The 18491-nt window shown below is 39.5% G+C and overlaps 1 protein-coding gene across 4 annotated transcripts; it reads left to right on the top strand.

The window, feature by feature from the left end:
* The first annotated feature begins 962 nt into the window (after window positions 1-962).
* On the top strand, window positions 963-18491 carry golga2 (golgin A2). 4 transcript variants are annotated; one of them, XM_031754468.2, is made up of 27 exons: window positions 963-1050; window positions 2259-2393; window positions 5292-5447; window positions 5763-5809; window positions 5934-5997; window positions 6481-6540; window positions 7110-7190; window positions 7791-7829; window positions 7960-8022; window positions 8366-8459; window positions 8608-8714; window positions 8884-8942; window positions 9106-9247; window positions 9413-9502; window positions 9677-9784; window positions 9929-10016; window positions 10360-10502; window positions 10690-10908; window positions 11202-11315; window positions 11430-11654; window positions 12229-12328; window positions 13308-13399; window positions 13569-13797; window positions 13964-14125; window positions 14212-14318; window positions 14580-14772; window positions 15097-18491. In XM_031754468.2, exons 1-27 carry the CDS (start codon window positions 1003-1005, stop codon window positions 15357-15359), a joined length of 3228 nt encoding a protein of 1075 aa, XP_031610328.1. In that variant the 5' UTR covers window positions 963-1002; the 3' UTR covers window positions 15360-18491. The 4 variants fall into 4 exon arrangements, with proteins under 4 accessions (XP_031610328.1, XP_039470981.1, XP_039470980.1 ...); XM_039615047.1 differs by lacking the exon at window positions 5292-5447 and adding an exon at window positions 4459-4527; XM_039615046.1 differs by lacking the exon at window positions 7110-7190.

Genomic DNA, 18491 nt, shown 5'->3' with positions numbered 1-18491 from the left:
AGTGAAACAAACCTGATGGAAAATTCTGGGTTTAATGTGTCATTTTCTTTGTATACAATTGAACTTTTTACTTGGACTTTTAAATCTAGTAAAAAGAGTTGGATATCATAGTTAACACTAGGAGGAGCCATGTTGCTAAATCAAGGAGGAAGTGATCAGTATAGGCCTTCATACAGGTTATTACAATGTAAGGACTACTAGCATTGGTTTCGCCTTGTGTTTGTTGTATGGAAACCCCTTTCTGATGTGCTTTCTATTAATATGAATTAATAGATTGACATTTTGTAGAGTTTTTTTTTTTCTCATATTTGTTTATAAAATGTTTGAATGTCCCTTAAGGAGCCTGGAGAATTATTCTTGAAGAGTATTTAAAGGAATGACAAGAAATCTGCCTCAGAGCGTTCTGACTGTGTGGAAGAATAAAGGTGGTCATTCCAAAGAGACTTCCAAGCTTGTTTGTACAGAATTGTTAGAATTTCCCTTATATACCTTATTTTCTTTTGTGTAAGGGAGGATCAAGATTTTTTCCACGGTACTACACTTCATTACACCTGTGGTAAATTTACATATTACAAAAAGAAAGTGAAAAAAGTCATTTTTTAAAACATAAAATAAGACAGTACTGTACGGTACATTTCTGTGTAATAAATGTAACCTACAAAATAATAGGCTATATTTATCTTAATTATAGAGAAACACAAAGGTAAAGTAGCAACAACTACAGACAATGAAAGCAGCCGACAACCACATAGCAAAGGTGTTAATACATTTTTTCCTAAACTCTGTCGAAAATAATACTTTATATATTTCATATAACAAAAGAAAGAAAACATGGTTCAGGCTAATTTATGTGAGGTTGTAAGCTCACGGCCATAGACGGTATAAAGATGTTTTATGCTATGTCGAGGGCACAGCTTGAGCTCTGCGCCACCTACTGGCTTAGACGCGTATGAGCGCCAAGCTGATGACGTGGTTCGCTCAGTTGACCACCAGAGCAGCAGGATGGCCGACCAGAGTAGGCAAATAAAACTCGCTGCAGCTAAGAAAAAGGTAAAGTATTTTACAAGTAACGCAGTTACATAGCGCGAAAAGTGTAGTTCCCACTTTATGTACACAAGTCTGTGTTAACTCTGTTTTCTTGTCTTTTCGTTATGTATATTTTTTACGGGGCAAGGGTGTTGTCGTTACACGTCGCCCGAGTTCTGCACTGTCGCTTGTCCGACCTCCTCCGCTCCTCTCGCGGCTCTGTTGCGTAGGAGAGACCGATGTTTCATCGGGGCCTCTGCTGATAGCATTAACTTTCCCAGATTATGTAGACTATTTTTAGTTAGTAGAGACACGCATACTATCCCACGCTGTTTATGTACTCGCAGATTAACTTGCACCACTTGCTTGGCCGCTTTACTTGACTTTCCAGCTGACATTTAAATGTAGTTAAAGCCTAACGTGCTAACCCAGGCAAGTTAACGTTAGCAAGCTAGCTAACTAGCTGATGAATATATGGCTACGTGTGTGTCTAAGGAATGTCGCACAGCAGCCTGCCAGCTTTTTGTGTTATCTGCAGAATTTAATTTCATAAGCAAATGTCTAACAAACGGTAGTTTTAAAACACAGCACTCATTGAGCTTGTAAGCTACCCCTGTAGCACAGTTAGCTGGATGGACTGACGGGGGGTGTTTTGACAGCTGACACCCCTCTTCCCTGTCCTGCTGTGTGCTTTGGCTTGGTGTCTTTTTCGGCTAGTCAGAAAGATGGCCTTATCAGATTCAAGAAGTGATTCGCCAGCATTTTTTGCTGGCCCACAAGCTTCACGACTGAGTGGTCGTGGTGACATGTCATTTTGCTGCTATTTAGCTTTACTGTTTAAAAAAAAAAAAAAAAAAAAAAAAAGCCCCAGCAGTTCCCCTTAGACAGCTGTTAGAGCGTTCTGGTATGCTTTAACCGTCATATGCATATCATACGCAGGTTATCATTGTTTAGCACAACTTACTAACTTCATCCGTTTGAAGCCGGATCTTTCTGCTAGCTGGTGCATTGTTTTGGAATTGGAGCACTGAATTCGAATTTTATTACCTCATTCATTCAGCTTGTTAAGACGCTCGAGATGTTGAGTGTAATTTGTTTGAAATAATATCTATAGTTTGGGACAGTTGCAGAGTCCTGGTACTATATGTGTAAGACGTGACAAATAAATATATATTAGTAGACATTGTCCATGTGCACACGTTTATGGGTTTCTTCTCTCATTTCCTACTCAGCTGAAGGAATTTCAACAGAAGAGCTCCCCTGCTAGTGTAGGAGGAGAAAAAGGAGGAGCAGCCAAGAAGAAGAGAAAGGTGAAGGGATCCAGCCAACTTGATGCACCTTCACCAGACAGAAACTCTCCAGACAATGTAAGCATAACAGTTTGCCTTATTGTTGTTGTTGTTGTCGTCAAATGACATCCTCTTTTTGTGCTTGATAGATGGTCATTTCATGATTTGTTCTCTCAAGTTGAAGGGTGTTGTATTTGTGTGTTTGGCTGAAGAACATATATGTGTGTGTGTGTGTGTGTGTGTGTGTGTGTGTGTGTGTGTGTATGTGTGTAGAGAGAGAGAGAGAGAGAGAGATATAGATATATGTATATATATATATATATATATATATATAGATATAGATATAATACTTTTTTTTTTCTTTTTTTTTTTGCCAATTATTATCTACAGCAGAGTAGAAGTATTTACACCTCTTTGGGGTGCTGATGACAGACATGTTTACCTAAGAAGGGCGTTGCACATGAGACAGTGTTTTTTAAGCCCCTGACCACAACTGTGGCTTTTACATATTGCAATATGTAGCATAAGGTAAGAATTTCAAGAACTAATATATAATTTCATGAGATGGTATAAATAACAGTCCAGATGAGTTTATAATAGTAATATAATGTAGTTCGGTTGACTTGAATATACATAGGATTGTCCACTTGGCCCACTACAGCGTCAGCATTGTCTCCTTCATTTTGAAAGAATGCCGTCCTGTATTATATTTCCATGTTGACTAAGACTGTTGTGATGATTCCTTGATGTCATGCAGTGTCTTAGGTTGTGGATATATAGCAGTCCTTGTTCTGTTGCACAAATGAGCAGCATTCCAACTAGAACCTGGAGCAGTCTGTGCATGATGAACTGGCTGACTACTATCACCAGCTGCAGTCCAAGCTGCTGGAGTCGCAGCCAGTTTGACTAGATAGACAGCTGAATATAGTCTGTCATTTGTCTCAAAACACTTACTATTTCCAATACCTTCAATACCACAATATATATGCTGATGTTTAATAATTTATCCAAAAAAGCACTGGTGTAGCAACTTATGTGCATATCAAAAACTCACTTTCCTCTACCCCTGTCAGTTGCTGCCGCAGAAACACTATAATGAACACGTTATGTCATCTGATTGTTTCAGCACTCAGGTTCATCAGCTTTTTGTTATAGAACGTTTAATAGGAATAATCATAAAATTACATTGATTAAAAAATGATAGGCTTTCAAGTCTCCTCTCCCAAGAATCCCTCTGTGAATATCAGCTAGTTCTCTACTCTATGCTACTGCTTTAAGTTTATCCTGCACTTTAGTAGCACTCTTTATAGCTGATTAATAATAATTAATTCCTGATCTTCAAAGCAGTGACTCATTAGTCAGATGTTCATCCATCAGTCCATTAATTTCTTCTGTATATTCGAAGTTGAGCTGAGGTGGCAGCTGGGTATTCAAATTTCCTATTTCTCTGTGATTTGTTTCTGATTTTCATTACTCACTTGTTTTTCACCACATTTGTACTTGTTTGAGTAGAAAACATAATAAATGTGCTAACAAGACCATTGTTTTAATATTTGTTCTGGTGATTTTAAAAAAGTACTGGCACAAATTGTGTGGAGCAAGTAACACAATCACATTCTTTGAGCTCTCTTGACAGTCTAACAAGTTTTGGATATTTTTAAGAAAACATTTTTGGTATTTAATGTCATTTTGATTACTAATGTGGAACACCATCTTCTGCTGTGGCCTGTTTTCAAAGCTATCTAATCAAATTAAAAGTACCCATGAGAATACGTGTAGCACTTTCAGACAGCAGTTGTGCATGTGACACGAGTCTGCTCAACGACATTTGACCTGCATTTGGATACATTCGTGAGACAGCTGTCACCCTGCTTCTCGCTATTAGCAGAAACTCCAGTCTTCAGCATGCTTTCATACACTTCACATAAAAAACTGAGAGTTGAACAAAAGTTGCGTTTTGCTTTTGCCTTTCTAAATAAATAAAAGAGTCCATACAAGTCCAGTCCACGTTTACTGCCCTCTTGCATACTTCTAGACCTCCTCCTTGTAGACATGGCTTCTGTGTGCTTGTTTGTTTACCACTCTGTCACTTTCTGAAATTTTCTCTCCCTTTTCCAATCTCTTTCTCCTCCTCTTCCTGTAGTTTGACAGTTTTCTAAAAGCACTTAGTCAAAGCAATGGAATAGTCCTCCCTCATTATGGCAACTGTCAGGTGAGCCTCTGCCCCTGGCTTTTTTTTCATTGTTTCCTCCTGACTGTTTTTAATCGTTCTCTGCACCCCTCTGTTGTTGATGTTATTTTTTCGGTGTTTAATATTTTACCCTGCTTCTCTATTCTTACCTTCCTTCTACTGCAACTTTTTCATTATGTTATGTTGAGCTGGAAGCATGAAAAAGAATTGTTATTGGTTTTAAATATATATCAGTTTATCACAGCATTATTGGTGATCTTTAAATAATATTGAGTTGCTTTGAACAAATAGTTTCCAGATTCTTGCTAGTTGCAGGTTTGTGATGTCAATATCCGTGTGTCATGCTGGTGTGTGTGTCGTGTCTCTTTATGCGGCAGATTATTGCTTGCACTGGATCAAAGCCACTGAACACTGAAGCTTTATTTTGCCAAAACTGCATATAGCGTTAATATAGAATAGACTTGGAGCTGATATGGTGCAGATATTTCAGAGAGTCTCCCATGGGTGGGATCAGTGGCACTGGGGCACCAGTACAGGAACTTCATTTTCAATGGAACACCTTAATTACTGCTAGAAAGGTGTTTCTATTCATTTTTTACAGTGTAATTTCCTCTTGTCAGTTCTGTACTCATCTAGATGTAGAAATGAAAGTTAACAGTACAAATTTGGTTAGAACACTAATCTGCTGATTTTTGTGCGTGTGTTGTGGTCTCTTTGCAGCTCAAACTTCTACTTCTCTGTACATTTAAACCAGTGTGTGCATTTTTGTGTATGTGTCGCCTCAGACCTTCACTGACATGGAGGCCATGGGGTCTTCAGTTCAGTCTTCAGCTCAGCTGCTGGAGGAGCCAAACAGCGAGTCTGATTACATCTCACCTGTGTCTAACCCCGCTAGCGCTAACACTGCTACTAACTCTGAGTCTGTCGATCACAACACTGAGGTGTGTCTCTCCTATGTTTCTCTTTCCTTCTCTGTCTTGAAAAATATATTTTGTCCTGTCATTGTTGCGCCACACTGGCCATAAAACTGCATTGTCATTCTAAGCATCAGTGTGAACAGTTCCTTTTTCATTTGCTGCATTTTTATTAATTTATACATGTTATAATAGGAACAACAATTTCAGCACAGGCCATTTGTGTAACTTTTTTATTATTTTTTTTCCTCTCTTTATCAAATGTGCTTACTGTCTACCTTTTTATCTATATTTGTCGCTTATGCTCTCTCTTTTCTGCTTTCAATTTTTGTCTCCCTGCAGGATTACCCTGATACCAACGGCAATGAGAATTCAATGGAGGAAAATAGGTGGGTTCTGTCATAGAATTGTGATTACATAGCTATGTATCTGTAATTAAAGAGAAGATTCATGTAAATGGTTCATGTAAGCTACTGAGTGTTTGTTGATGTGCGTGTCCATGTCATCTTGCAGGCCACTGTCTTCCACAGAGAGCCTGCGACAGCTCTCGCAGCAACTGAACGGCTTGGTCTCTGAGGTACACACACTTCTTTCATAGTGTTAGGCTTTTAACAATAACACACTACCGCCACTGATGTGCCGTTTTAATCAGGGAGTGTTGCATCTATTCTGGGTAGGAATGCACTGGAAGCATTTTCAGTTTCGCCAGTCATTCCCAGTGGTCTGAAGCACACTGACAGCATCAACTGGTGCACTAAAACAGTTTGATAGATCTTCTTTTAATTTTAATTTTGTTAGGTCAGCAGCAAACCACAAACGTTGCTTGTTCTCTGGTTTCTAAGACAGTTTCTAGTGAATTCTTGTCATGTTATTACTAAAGCGCTGTTTCCCCACATTGTGATGAAGTAGCTGTCCTACCGTGGATAACAAATCAAGTTTCCCCTATGAATGGCAACAGACATGGTGCCACAGTTTCCCTGATGGTGCTTATTTACCTTAAAACATCAGATATTTTTCTGTGTGGGAAGCACATTAATGTCTGCCTTCATGTGTCTTTTAGTCATCTGCTGCATATGTGAATGGAGATGGCGCACCTTCTCTGAGTGAGCGAGAACTGGAGGTAAGAAGAAGAAAAAAAATTTTTGTTGAGTTTTTGACATTTCAAGCCTGAGTTACAAGTCACCTAACTCAAACAGTAGTATCCCAATGCCATGTAAGTGGAACAAATGAGTTTTCAAGATTAATGAAGGTATTCTAATAACCCCCCCCCCCCTTATATAACTGGTAAGTCATCTTTATGGTGAGGAGTATAGTAGAAGTTCAGATATCCAACAATATTGTTGCACAGACTTTGTATGAAGGAGCAGGTCTTACAAATGACACCTTAATAGGTTTGTATGAATGCTCCTCTCCTTCTCAACTGGCTGCATTAATCAGTTTAATAGCCATCACGTTTTATTTAATTATTTGATCCACTTCTCATTATTAGTAGAACATTTTGCACTACTTGTCATGGTGCTATTTTTGCCTCCATGTTAATAATTCACATTTAAATTTTCTCCTCCTCCTCCCCCCATGTGTTCTTTGTTTGACTTTTTCCACTGCACTTTATTCCTCTCTTTTGTTTTCTTTGTTTTCTTTTTTTTTCTTTTCCCTTTCCTTACCCGGATGCATGTGTGCACGTGATAGAGTCGAAACCAGGAGCTGGCAGTCGCCCTGGAATCCAGCAACCTAACAAACTCTCAGCTCACTACCAAGCTAGGCCAGCTGGTAAGAAGCTGTGTGTATGCATAATCATGTGCACATCTTTATGTGATTGCAGTAACACTCGTCTCCTTCTGCCCCTAATCACTCTTATCAGTGCATGCATTTTAATGCATTCTTCATGTCATCTTGAGTAACCATAACCTTTAAAAAAAAAAAAAAAAAAAAAAAAAATGATTGGCATGCTTTCAGTGGTATTTATTTATTTATTTATTTATTTATTTTTTTGTTTTTGTTAGCTTAACTAAAATTTCTTCAGAGAATTAACAACGGCAGCATGATTGATCCTTTCTGTGCACCTTTTGACCAGAGCAGTGATAACCTGATAGTAGATGCAGGATTGTACGGCATTTTGAGTTTAGCAATCTAACCAGAGCTCCAAGCTTTAAAACAACATGAAAGATTAACAAAACATTAATAACAGAATAGGTTTACTATTTTAGTGCTCGGTGCTATTATTGTCCTGTCTGGCATGCACATGAGGTCTGTGCCAGAATTTTGGTTACGTTTTATAGGCTAACACTGAGTAGCACTGATGTGATTATTATAAGTGTGTATATAATAGACCTTTCCCCAACTTAAATATATATCCTGTTGGTCTGTCAGACACAGCAATCTCAGGAGCTTACAGATCAGCTACAAAAGGTATTTTTTTTCTCTCCTTTTCACACTCTCTTTTTACCTTATATTTGTTTCTGTGTAATTCTTTATTTCTTTGTTATTGTAATGTTTTGCTCTTGGTTATTCATGAACTTTATTTTTTTTCTTTCTTCAGGAGCGAAAAGAATTTGAACAGAGATTTTCAAAAGAGCAGGGCGCCATGCGGGAGCAATTACAGGTACATTCACTTACATGCCTAAATTTAATTTGTCCTATGGAGCAACTTTATTTGTCACTTAATAGTGTCATTGTATTGCAGTGTAATGTAGCAGTGGATAATGTCAGAGTGCACGGAGTTGCCCTTGTATAAAATGTTATCCAACAACATACACTGCCCTTTTTAACACTTCCTACATTGTTAACTAACTCTGACAAGAGTAAATGATGTACTGTGTTTAATTACTCTGAGAAATTAGAATTTTCTGTATGTTTCATTAATCAGGCCTTGTTAGTGAAGTCAGCTGACAATATCTACTCTTATATGAAGAATGGTGCTCTTTGTTTGTATGTCCTCTTCCAAGGTTCATATCCAGACCATTGGCATACTCGTAGCTGAGAAATCTGAGCTACAAACAGCACTACAATACACACAACAGGCTGCACGGCAAAAAACAGGTGTGTGTGTGTGTTTGCAGGGGGGGGATTTTTTTTTTTTTTTTTAAATAATAAACTTGGCGATGGCTTATCGCTGCAGCAGTTAACAGTGTGTGTCTGTGCCTCTTTCTCCTTGTGTGTGTGTGTGTGTGTGTGTATGCATGTTAAGCTGAGGCAGAGGAACTGAATAACCGTCTGCAATCAACAAAGCAGAGAGTGTCAGAACTTGAAAGAACTCTCTCTTCTGTCTCATCGCAGCAGAAACAGTTTGAAAAGGTAACAGTCAATCCAGTAATCACTTGCATATGAGTAATGCAAATGCAAATAACTGAACTTGTAAGAAGGCAGTGTTACCCAATTTAGCTGATTGCATGAATTGTCTGTGCTGTTGTTTTTAATAGGTTTCTGTGATGTCTTGCTGAGTCTTTATTTTTTTTGTCCTCAGCACAACAAAGAGCTTGAAAAGGAAAGAGACAATCTGAGATTGGAGGTGTTTAGACTAAAGTAAGTCATTTTATCCTAACTTGCCTGAGGAAATTTTTCTATATGGTTTTTGTATTTTGAATGCTTTGATTCTTTGTAATGGAAGAGTTGGCTTGAACAGGTTTCCCAAGTCTTGTCTGGATATGGTGAGTTTAAAATAAACACTGAATTTGTTTGTTCACAGCAATTTGAGCGAGGAGTCGAAGCAGCAGAGCTCGGAGCTGTCAGAGCAGATAAAACTGAGTACACAAGAAAATGCCGCAATGAAGTTGGAGGTAGAAGATCTTCGCAAGAGGCTCGAGATAACTGACCTTATGTTACAGCAGGTGTGTTGAATTCCAGGCAAACACCGTTCATTCACATATGAATTCATCTTTCTCCTACCACATGCTGGAAGTAGTGGAACAACTCGAGAGTCAATGTCTAGGAGGCCAGTGTTTGAATATTGGATGGCTGCCAGTAATTCTAGTTTTCCTACTAATTTCTTCCAGTGTTCAAGTCAGTCAGATCCTACCAGTGCCAGCCAGCAGGTTCAGTTACTGCTGGAAGAGAAGCAGCAGCTGGAGGCGCACAATCACCAGGTTTACATGGACCTTTGTCTTATCATTGGCTTCTGTGTTTGACTGCTAGCTGCTGTCTGTGTTAATATTAAATGTCTTTTGTGCCTATTCCATTAATGATTAAGTAATATATAAAAGTAAAAAAAGAAGAAGACTTAATTATTATTTTTTTTATTTACATTTGTGATGATGTAGCTTATGGAGTCCATTACCCAGCTGAAGACAGAAAGGGATTGTTATGCAGTGCAGATCCAGGAAGAAGGTCGTGTGTGGAAGGACAAAACTGAACAACTGCTAACACAGGTACAGTAACATCAGCATGGGTTATGGTTTCACTATAGCTTTAAATAAAGAACGAAAATGGTTGTGTGTGTGTGTGTGTGTGTGTGTGTGTTTTTGTTTTTCTTTTAAAGCCTAATTGCTGTGTGTCAATCTGTGTGTGTCAAGGTTTCTCTGGTGGCAGAAGAGAGGGATAGAAACATCAACCGGGTGCAAGAACTGGAGGCCAGCATTGCAGAGTTAAGAAATGCTGCAGGTGAGTAGTGCACTCAACCCTCATCTACTGCCTCTTCCTTTTCCTCATTAGATTTTCTCCCTTCTTGATGTGGCAAAGATCAAGAAACACAAAAGTCAGAAGGAGAGCAGATGGGGCTGCACTAAGTGATCTGCAGTTTTGGGATTAACATTAGCCCCATTTTGTGTTTGTCAGGTCTTCCTGCTTATAACCTTGTAAAATATTATTTTAATGTTTAGTTTAGCATATATGTTGAAAGCATATCAAATATAGCATTCAAAGTACTGGCCATATGTGACACAGCTGCAGTATTTGTGTTTAGTAGAATGAGAAATCTTAATAAATGGTGTTTTTTCTCTTCTAGCATTATTATCCCAAGAGAAAGAAGCTCAGCATGGCACAGAGCCTCAGTCCTCAGGACCATCAGAAAATGAGGTGGCTTTACAGGAGGCCCTTAATGCCCTACAACAAGAGAAAGATGCCATTACGTCACAGTATCAGGCACAGGTGTGCTTCACATTGTTTTCTCCAAACATTTTAATGGGTTAATGTGACTCATATATAGTTTCATATACACTTAAAAGAAGCACATATTGATTTTTTTCCCTTTCTGGATGTTTCAAAGAGAGTTGGTGCTTTCGTTGCACCTCTTACACTTGAAGTGTGTTAATCACCCTCTGTAATACTTCTACAGCTGAGGGACAACGAGCAGCTGAGCCGTATGTGTGCAGAGCAGGAGTCGCGTCTGGGGGAGCTGGAGCGTCAGGTGGAGAGCCAAACCCAGGAGGCTGAGGACCGCCGACGCATGTTAGAGGATGTTCAGTCAGACAAGGCCACTATTAGCCGTGCTCTCACCCAGAACCGAACACTGAAGGACCAGCTGGCTGAGCTACAGAACGGTTTTGTCAAACTGGTGAGGCTGAAAATCTTACTATCTCTTTATTTTTAGATGACACACTCCGTTACCACTATAACTGCCTTATTTTTGCACCACAGTTCTTAGAATTCTACCCTTCTGCTGGTCTTTCATTTCATAATTTCCTTTTTTTTTTCTTTGAATTTATGCTCTCATAATCCGTTTTGGGGTTTTTTTGGTTTGTTTTTTTTGAAACAGAGCTTTGTTTTGTTAAGTATCTGATTGACCTCAGTGGTGCTTGACACGTATGTCTTTAAACCGAAATTCCTGTTACTCCTTCATTCCAACAGACGAATGAGAACATGGAGTTGACTACAGCCATCCAATCAGAACAACATGTGAAAAAGGAGCTTGCACGCAGAATGGGTGAATTGCAAGAGGAGTTGCACAATGTCAAGGAGCAGGTGAGGTCACGCACAGCACTCCCCTAAAGCAAACACAGATGAAAAGTCAGCTGAATATGCACGCACTTGCTGTTTGTCTTCATGCTTTGTCCGCCTTTATTTTCTTGCCTCCAGCTTGAGCTGAAATGCACAGAAGCTCAGGGTCTGATGGAGCAGAGGGATCAGGTAGCGGCACATCTCCAGCAGTACTGTGCTGGCTACCAGGCCCTGGTCTCAGAGAGGGAACAGCTCCACCAACAGTATCTGCAGCAGAGTCAGCTAATGGACCGACTACAGCACAATGAAAGCAATGGCCGTGCACAGCTGGAGATGAGTCACAATCAGCTTAAACAAGCCCATGTATGTATATAAGCCTTTTTAATATATACATCTGTGACCAGTCTGTGTAGATGGTGTTGTGATTCTAGAATTCAGTACAATGTAAATTACAATATAGAACATAAAGTATGTTCATATTCATCCTGTCAGCTGAACTGCTGCGGTAAATCTGTCAGGCCTGATAGCTCTGAGGGGGATTGGGACGCTTTGCAGCAGTTCGCTTGACCATCCTGTTTAATGCTTCAGGGTGTTGCTCCTTCTCGGGTTTCCTAACTTAATGGATTCAGCACTTAAGTTAGGCCAATTCTGTTACCTCTGTACATGCCATGACAGAGAGAAAGTGGAGTGGAAAGGCAGAGCTGGTATTGGTGTTTTTATACTGCAGAAAATATGTATTGAAATGATTTCAGATTAAGGCATTTTTATGGATAGAGAAATTGATAATTTTGACATGACTGTTTTAATATGATCCATTCTATACTGGCCATCTTTAAGGAAAACTGCAGTCTGCAGTTTTTATTGTATATTAATAGTTTTTCCTTAACACCCTCAAAAACACACTCTAATTGTTTTCTGTTACGGTTTCTTCCTGCAGGAGCATCTGGAACAGTTAGTCAGAGACAATGAGCAGCTGAAAGCTGAGGTGAAAGAGCTGCTCAACAGCTCTGCTCTTATGACATCACCCAGAGACCAAGGTAAGCTCTCTGTTACTGACATGTTTGCACTCTCTGCCTTGTTTTTCTTTTGGTGAGAGATTTCCTGCAATTTAAAAAAAAAAAAAAAAAAAAAGATCTCTAAAGGTATAATAGTATTACGGAGCCCCTCTGATGACATGGTTCAATAAATAAATAAATTGTGGCCACAAAATACTACTTCGTGGGCATGAAATGGGTATAACGTGCGCACGAAATGCTAATTTGTGGGCACGAAACACTTGACCGATAACCGTGATCCTTCCCAGGCCCTTGCAGTTGGTTCACAATAAAATCTATCCCGGTGTCCAGGTCGTACTTAGGTCTGTAAAGCAACTGGGCTCTCAATATCCTGTTTAAATGTGTCTCCGTAATAATGGTTCCTTGCATTGCCAGGCTTTTCAAAATGCATTTGTAGCTCATTCCCAGCCTAAAATAAAACTCAATCATACTGTCTCTGTCCATGGTGTATAGGTTTAGCCTACTCTTATGCTTATGTCTCTATACAGCTGTCCAGGAATTGTATCAATATGATGTGCGCACGTTATCTATTTCGTTGCCACAAATGCGTAATTCGTTGCCACGTTATACCCAATTCGTGCCCACAAATTAGCATTTCGTGCGCACGTTATACCTATTTCGTGCCCTCGTTATACTATTTCGAGGGCACGAAGTAGTATTTTGTGGCCACAATTTATTTATTTTTTTGGACCATGTCATCAGAGGGGCTCCGTATAGTATAGTGGCTTTATCCTGTCTCTTTTTAAATAACAGTGTCACAGTTTCTTGATTTGAAGCAGGTAATATGTTGTTACAGCAGAAACTGCAGATTAAGGCTAAACTGTTCAAAATGAAGAAGTGCAGGCTTTTTGTGTACTAGCACCAAAAACGGAAAGCATTAAGTGCTGCTGCACAATGTGTTTCATTAGTGCGAGAGGTTTTTAATAAATGAAAAAACAGTTGTATGTGTCATATCATTTAGGAGATGGAGTGGAAAGCCAGTCCCTGCAAGAAAGTCCAACAAAGTCTTCCCCCATAGTTATTCCAGAGGATTTTGAGAGCCAGAAAGAGATGGTAAAGAGATGTTTTCAGCTCATGCAAATGTTCTGTTTTTCTTTTGTTTACCGTCTTTTTTTTCTTCTTTTTTTTTTTTTAATATTACGTCTTTGTCTAAAGTTCATATTTTTATGTCCAGTCCTATTCTATGGTGAATTATATGGTTTAATTTCGTGTTGCCTTGCAGGAGGATTTTATTCGTGGAGCTCTGGCTCAGCTGGAGGCAGAGAGGGACGAGGCTAGAAGGCAACTGGAGGAGGAGCGCAGGCTTCACATAGCAGCCCGGCACCAGGCCAGCGTCACCCTCAGTCTGGAGCAGCAGCGCCACAGCCAAACACCTGTTAATGACCACGAGCACGATCACGGTCACAGTCACGGTCAACACAGTCACTGTGAGCACAGCCATGAGCATTCAGGTCAGAAGCATTAGTGTTTGTGCAAGCTTGCAGATCTTTCTACAACTATAAAAGACTTAAATTCTCTGGAGAGTAACAAGTGTGTGTGCCAGTTTACTCTTTTACTCTTGTTTATTTTTGTGTCATGTAAACACTTTTTTTCCCCCTTTCTGTTATTGCTGAACAGAAGGAGGAGTGCCGGTGGAAGTTCATCAGGCCCTGCAAGCTGCAATGGAGAAGCTGCAGCAGCGTTTCACATCCCTCATGCAAGAGAAAGCAGACCTGAAGGAGAGGGTGGAGGAACTGGAGCACCGCTGCATCCAGCTGTCTGGAGAGACTGACACAATAGGTGAGTGTTTATAGGTTGTTCTTAGTCCTGTTTCATATGTAATCATTTGGTCCTCATATTTATTTCTATTATGTATATTTTTCCAGGCGAGTATATCGCCCTGTACCAGAGTCAGCGGGCTATTATGAAACAGAAGCATCAAGAGAAAGAGCAATACATCAGCATGCTGGCCCAAGACAAGGAGGAGATGAAGGTACTGACGTCTTTTAATGCAGAAGGAGTGTCACAATATTAACTTTTATGCAATATTAATAATAACAAAAGACATGACATGACGAAATATGCAGGTGCCTAAGTTTTTGAAGATTGTTTGCACAGACAAAAGTCTTTCTCCCTAAGAACACTTTTCTCTCTCACATCTTAAAATTTCACCTGGTCATCACTAAAAAAGTGTGCCATACTTAACAAGATTGTTCTCCTCTCTGTCAACCATTGTATCCCTTCTGCCCAATAGGCAAAGCTGGCTGAGCTGCAGGATCTTGTGATGAGGCTGGTAGCTGAGAGGAATGACTGGTACAGCCGCTACACTGGAGCTGTAGCCGGCATGTGCACAGTAAACCCTGACCTGCTTCCTGTTGGACAGGAACACACTCACCCAGACCACCAAGCACACACGCACACAGAGCTTCATGCGGCCACTGGAGCAGGTAAGCAAAACCAGTTATGCTAATCATGATTGTTTTACAGCAGGTGGATTTTAAAGCCCAAATATAAACATACCCACACTTCCACACAACCCCACAGGTAAGTGAGTTTGATCCTGTCTATTGTGTTGGGATATTTGTGTGTACAGTGAAGCTTATTTTAAACTCATAGTCCTGGAAGACTTTATCCACTGATGTGTGAGTCTGAAAGGCAGAAAGGGTGGTGCTTTAGCGCTTCAACTGTTCTGCCTCCTTTTTTAAAATGTATTTTAATTCATATTTTCAGTAACATCACTGTTCTGTACCTTTTTGTTTTCTCTGCTGCAGAAGCAATGGAGGACATCCCTCTGTCAGAACCTGCCGCCGGTCTGGAAGCTTCCTCATCCCAGATGCTGTTGACTGGCCAGACTGACTCCAAGCCCCTGGTGCCTAAAGAGGACGCCACAGCCCAGCAAATCATGCAACTGCTTCAGGAGATCCAGAACCCTCAAGGAGCTCAAAGATCACCCCCCTTTCTGGGAGAGAACCCCTGCATCCCCTTCTTTTACCGGCCTGACGAACAGGACGAAGTAAAGATCCTGGTGGTGTGAGATGTGGGTGTGACTGAGTAGGTGTGTGTGTGTGTGTGTGTAAACATGAGAAATGTTGGACTAGTGTTGAAGTGTGGGAAATATTAAACCCTACAGTTTACCACGTTTGTAGCTTACTGATGATCTTCTCAAACACTTCACAATATCGGAAATCTTACATGACTGGTCGAAGATGCACGAATGTCTTTGACCCAGTTACATTAAAACACCCGCCCTCGTTCCGCGTGTCAGCACTACTGTGTGTGAGGCTTAATTGAGAGGATTTTGTATTTGCTGTTTGTCTTTATGTTCTTGTTGTCCCTGATGCTTTTCCCAGCGAGGAAGTGGTCAGTATTCCTAAATGCAATTTGATTTTTTTTCACCTCAGTTTTGAATTCCCATCTCACACATTTGTGCAATAATTGGGGCCGTATATCCTGTCCCCTCGCTGATAGAGTACTGAAAGAGCTGTCAAGTATTAACAGCCTGTTTGTGTGCAACTTTATTCAAATGCAAATGTCAGTTTAAATCCACTGTACACATGCCAAAAAACAAAACAAAAAAAGAGAGCGAGCGAGCATCACATTTGAATGTAATAATCTCAATATTAACCTGTATGTGTGTTTAATGTGAAGTGAGGAGAGGGGATGCAGAAAGAGCATATCAGGTTGGGTAACTAATGAGTGTGGAGTGAGATATAAGGTGAAGTTAAGTGAGTGAAAGGGGTTTAGTGCACATAAAAGCTTTTAAACTGTAGGTGGTGTTCAGTTTTGAAGTCAAGAGCTCGCTACGTTACATAATTCAGGAAGATGGAGGTGGATGTTGCTGATTGGTACTGTTCTTTTTCCTCCAGACACTGAAAATAAGTCATGTTTGTACATTGTAAAATGTTAGTATTTGTGATTTTTTTTTTTTTTTTTTTTTTTCTTATGTTTTGTCCTGTTAGAGTAAAAAGTCATCACCTTTATAGGGCATAGATGGATTTTAGAGACCCATGAAGTTAAGCAGTTACAGTTATAAAGGCACTGAAGTCATCTTCTCCAAACTGTCGTATGGATAAAGTAAATATAAACATAAACATTAGTGGTTGCGGTGCTGTGCTGCTGCTGACTGCTTTTCACATTATTTCTGTGTTATTTTACTTCATCTTTGCAGTTATTGCAATTTTTGTGGAAGTTGCTCATAGTTTAATGTCTATACCTGCAGCTAAACATCATCTTTGTTCCTCAAATCAGGTAATCTGGTGCTCTGGGGTATTTGGCTGACCTCATCACAGACTCAGTCACTCATGTCTCATTTCATCTTATCCCTAACTACGCCTTTGCTGTCACGGGGTCTTTAAGTTTCCAAACAAATCGACACTAAAAACATGAGCCCGATCTTCTCTGTTACGTTTTCGTGTAGTTCTACATATCAGTGATGAATTGATGCACATCTTTAACAACTGGACTGTGTGAGTATGCGTATGTGTGAAATCCAAACTGTTTTCCTCCTCAGCCAAAATTGCATCTGTTGTGCTTTTTTTTGGTTTTTTGTTTGTTTGTTTGTTTGTTTTGGGGTTTTTTTTGTGGGGGTTGTTTTGTTTTTGTTTGTTTTGTTTTTTTTTGTAGAGTTCTATCAGATTATATAAGTATGATTGCACTAAAACTGTACATAGCTTCTCGTTTATCCCACCTCTGCTCCGGCTGCTGGTCGGACAGATGTGTTTCTAACGAGAGAGGATCCTATGAAGCTTCATGCCACATGCTGAGGATTCTGCTAAATTGAGTGTTGATGGAGGTGTGACGAGACACAGTCTAGCCAGATTAAACGAATGAGATATTAAATTATTTCTGTAGGTAAGGGACCATTTAGATTTTGAGAAAAGAAATTCCTCTTTTTAAAAATTAAGAGAATAAAGTAGGACTGATTTGTTATAGCTGGTAGTTGTATTGGCTACAAAACACTTGAATAAATCTCCTTTGGGCATTAAAAGTCAAGACATTGGGGAAAACTCCCAACATCAGGGCTGAAATTCAAGTTTCTCTGTCTAGCTTTAAGAGAGATTGGAGACTATATTGATTGAATTGTGAAATTGCATCCATTTATAATTAATAATTCAAATTACCACAGCTGATTTCTTTCCCTTTCTTTCACTTAGACCAAATTTAGGCAACTTCTGTTTTTTGTGTGTGTTTTTTTTTTTTTTTTTTTTAATGCACAAGATAAGGGGTCACTGCAAGGTCATGTCCAAAAAATGAATTCATTGAGACTACTTTTGCAAAAGTTTGTATGCATACATGTTTGTCTCTGAATTTTGAGATCTTCTTGTGCTTTAAAGGGCATGTTCATTAAATTATTAGTCGCGCACTTGATATTTATCGCTAAAATTTATTGAGCAGAAAGCAGTTTGGTATTTTAGGCATATTATACAACGTCAGATGGGACTGTGTCGTAGTTGTATGTACTCAGTGTTGGTTTCTTTACAGAGAAAGTAAACAGCACCTTCCCTAAACCTCCGCACTTTGCCATAAAAAGGTGTTTTTGAGTAAAATTACTCCATCATTCTTCCCTGTTTCTTAGCAATCAGTCCCTTTTTTCTTTTCTTTTTTTTGTCTTTTTGCTTTTAGCCAGGGGTAAGACCAAGAGATAAATCTACATTAGGTGTTTTGGGATTTTCTGGGGCATGTAAAATAATAACAGCTGTGTGGATTTCTGAGGTTTTCTAATTCCCTTTCAAATGCGTGATTGAAACATGGCAATGAGGAAGAATTTCTTGTCTCTACTGTATAAGAGGTGGTGTATATACTGTACCTGTGTAACATATTGTATATTCATTATGCCTGGTGTATGGGGGGGGGAGCTGCTCTGCCGTATTTACTGGCAGCTTGTATTGTATGCGTGCTAGTCCAGAGTTGGGGTTTTGGAGGTTACTGACTGGCTGTGATTCAGTACAAAGATTGACAAAGAGAAAATATTTTATTTATTTGAAAAATAAGTTAGCATCTCAACTAATCAGTTTTAATGTAAATTCGAAGTGACTGTAGGATGAAAATGAAGGATCACTGAGAGAACTGATTTGTATGAGTGCTGCTTCTGACAGAAGCCTTCTGATTTATTTTTTCCTTGAGTAATATTTCTCCCCTTCTCCTGAATAAAGCTGATTGAAAAACG

Source organism: Oreochromis aureus, linkage group 7 (genome assembly GCF_013358895.1).
Source record: "Oreochromis aureus strain Israel breed Guangdong linkage group 7, ZZ_aureus, whole genome shotgun sequence".
Lineage (NCBI taxonomy): Eukaryota > Metazoa > Chordata > Actinopteri > Cichliformes > Cichlidae > Oreochromis > Oreochromis aureus.
Note: the sequence above shows the minus strand (reverse complement) of the source record. Positions and strands in the feature narration are given on the sequence as shown.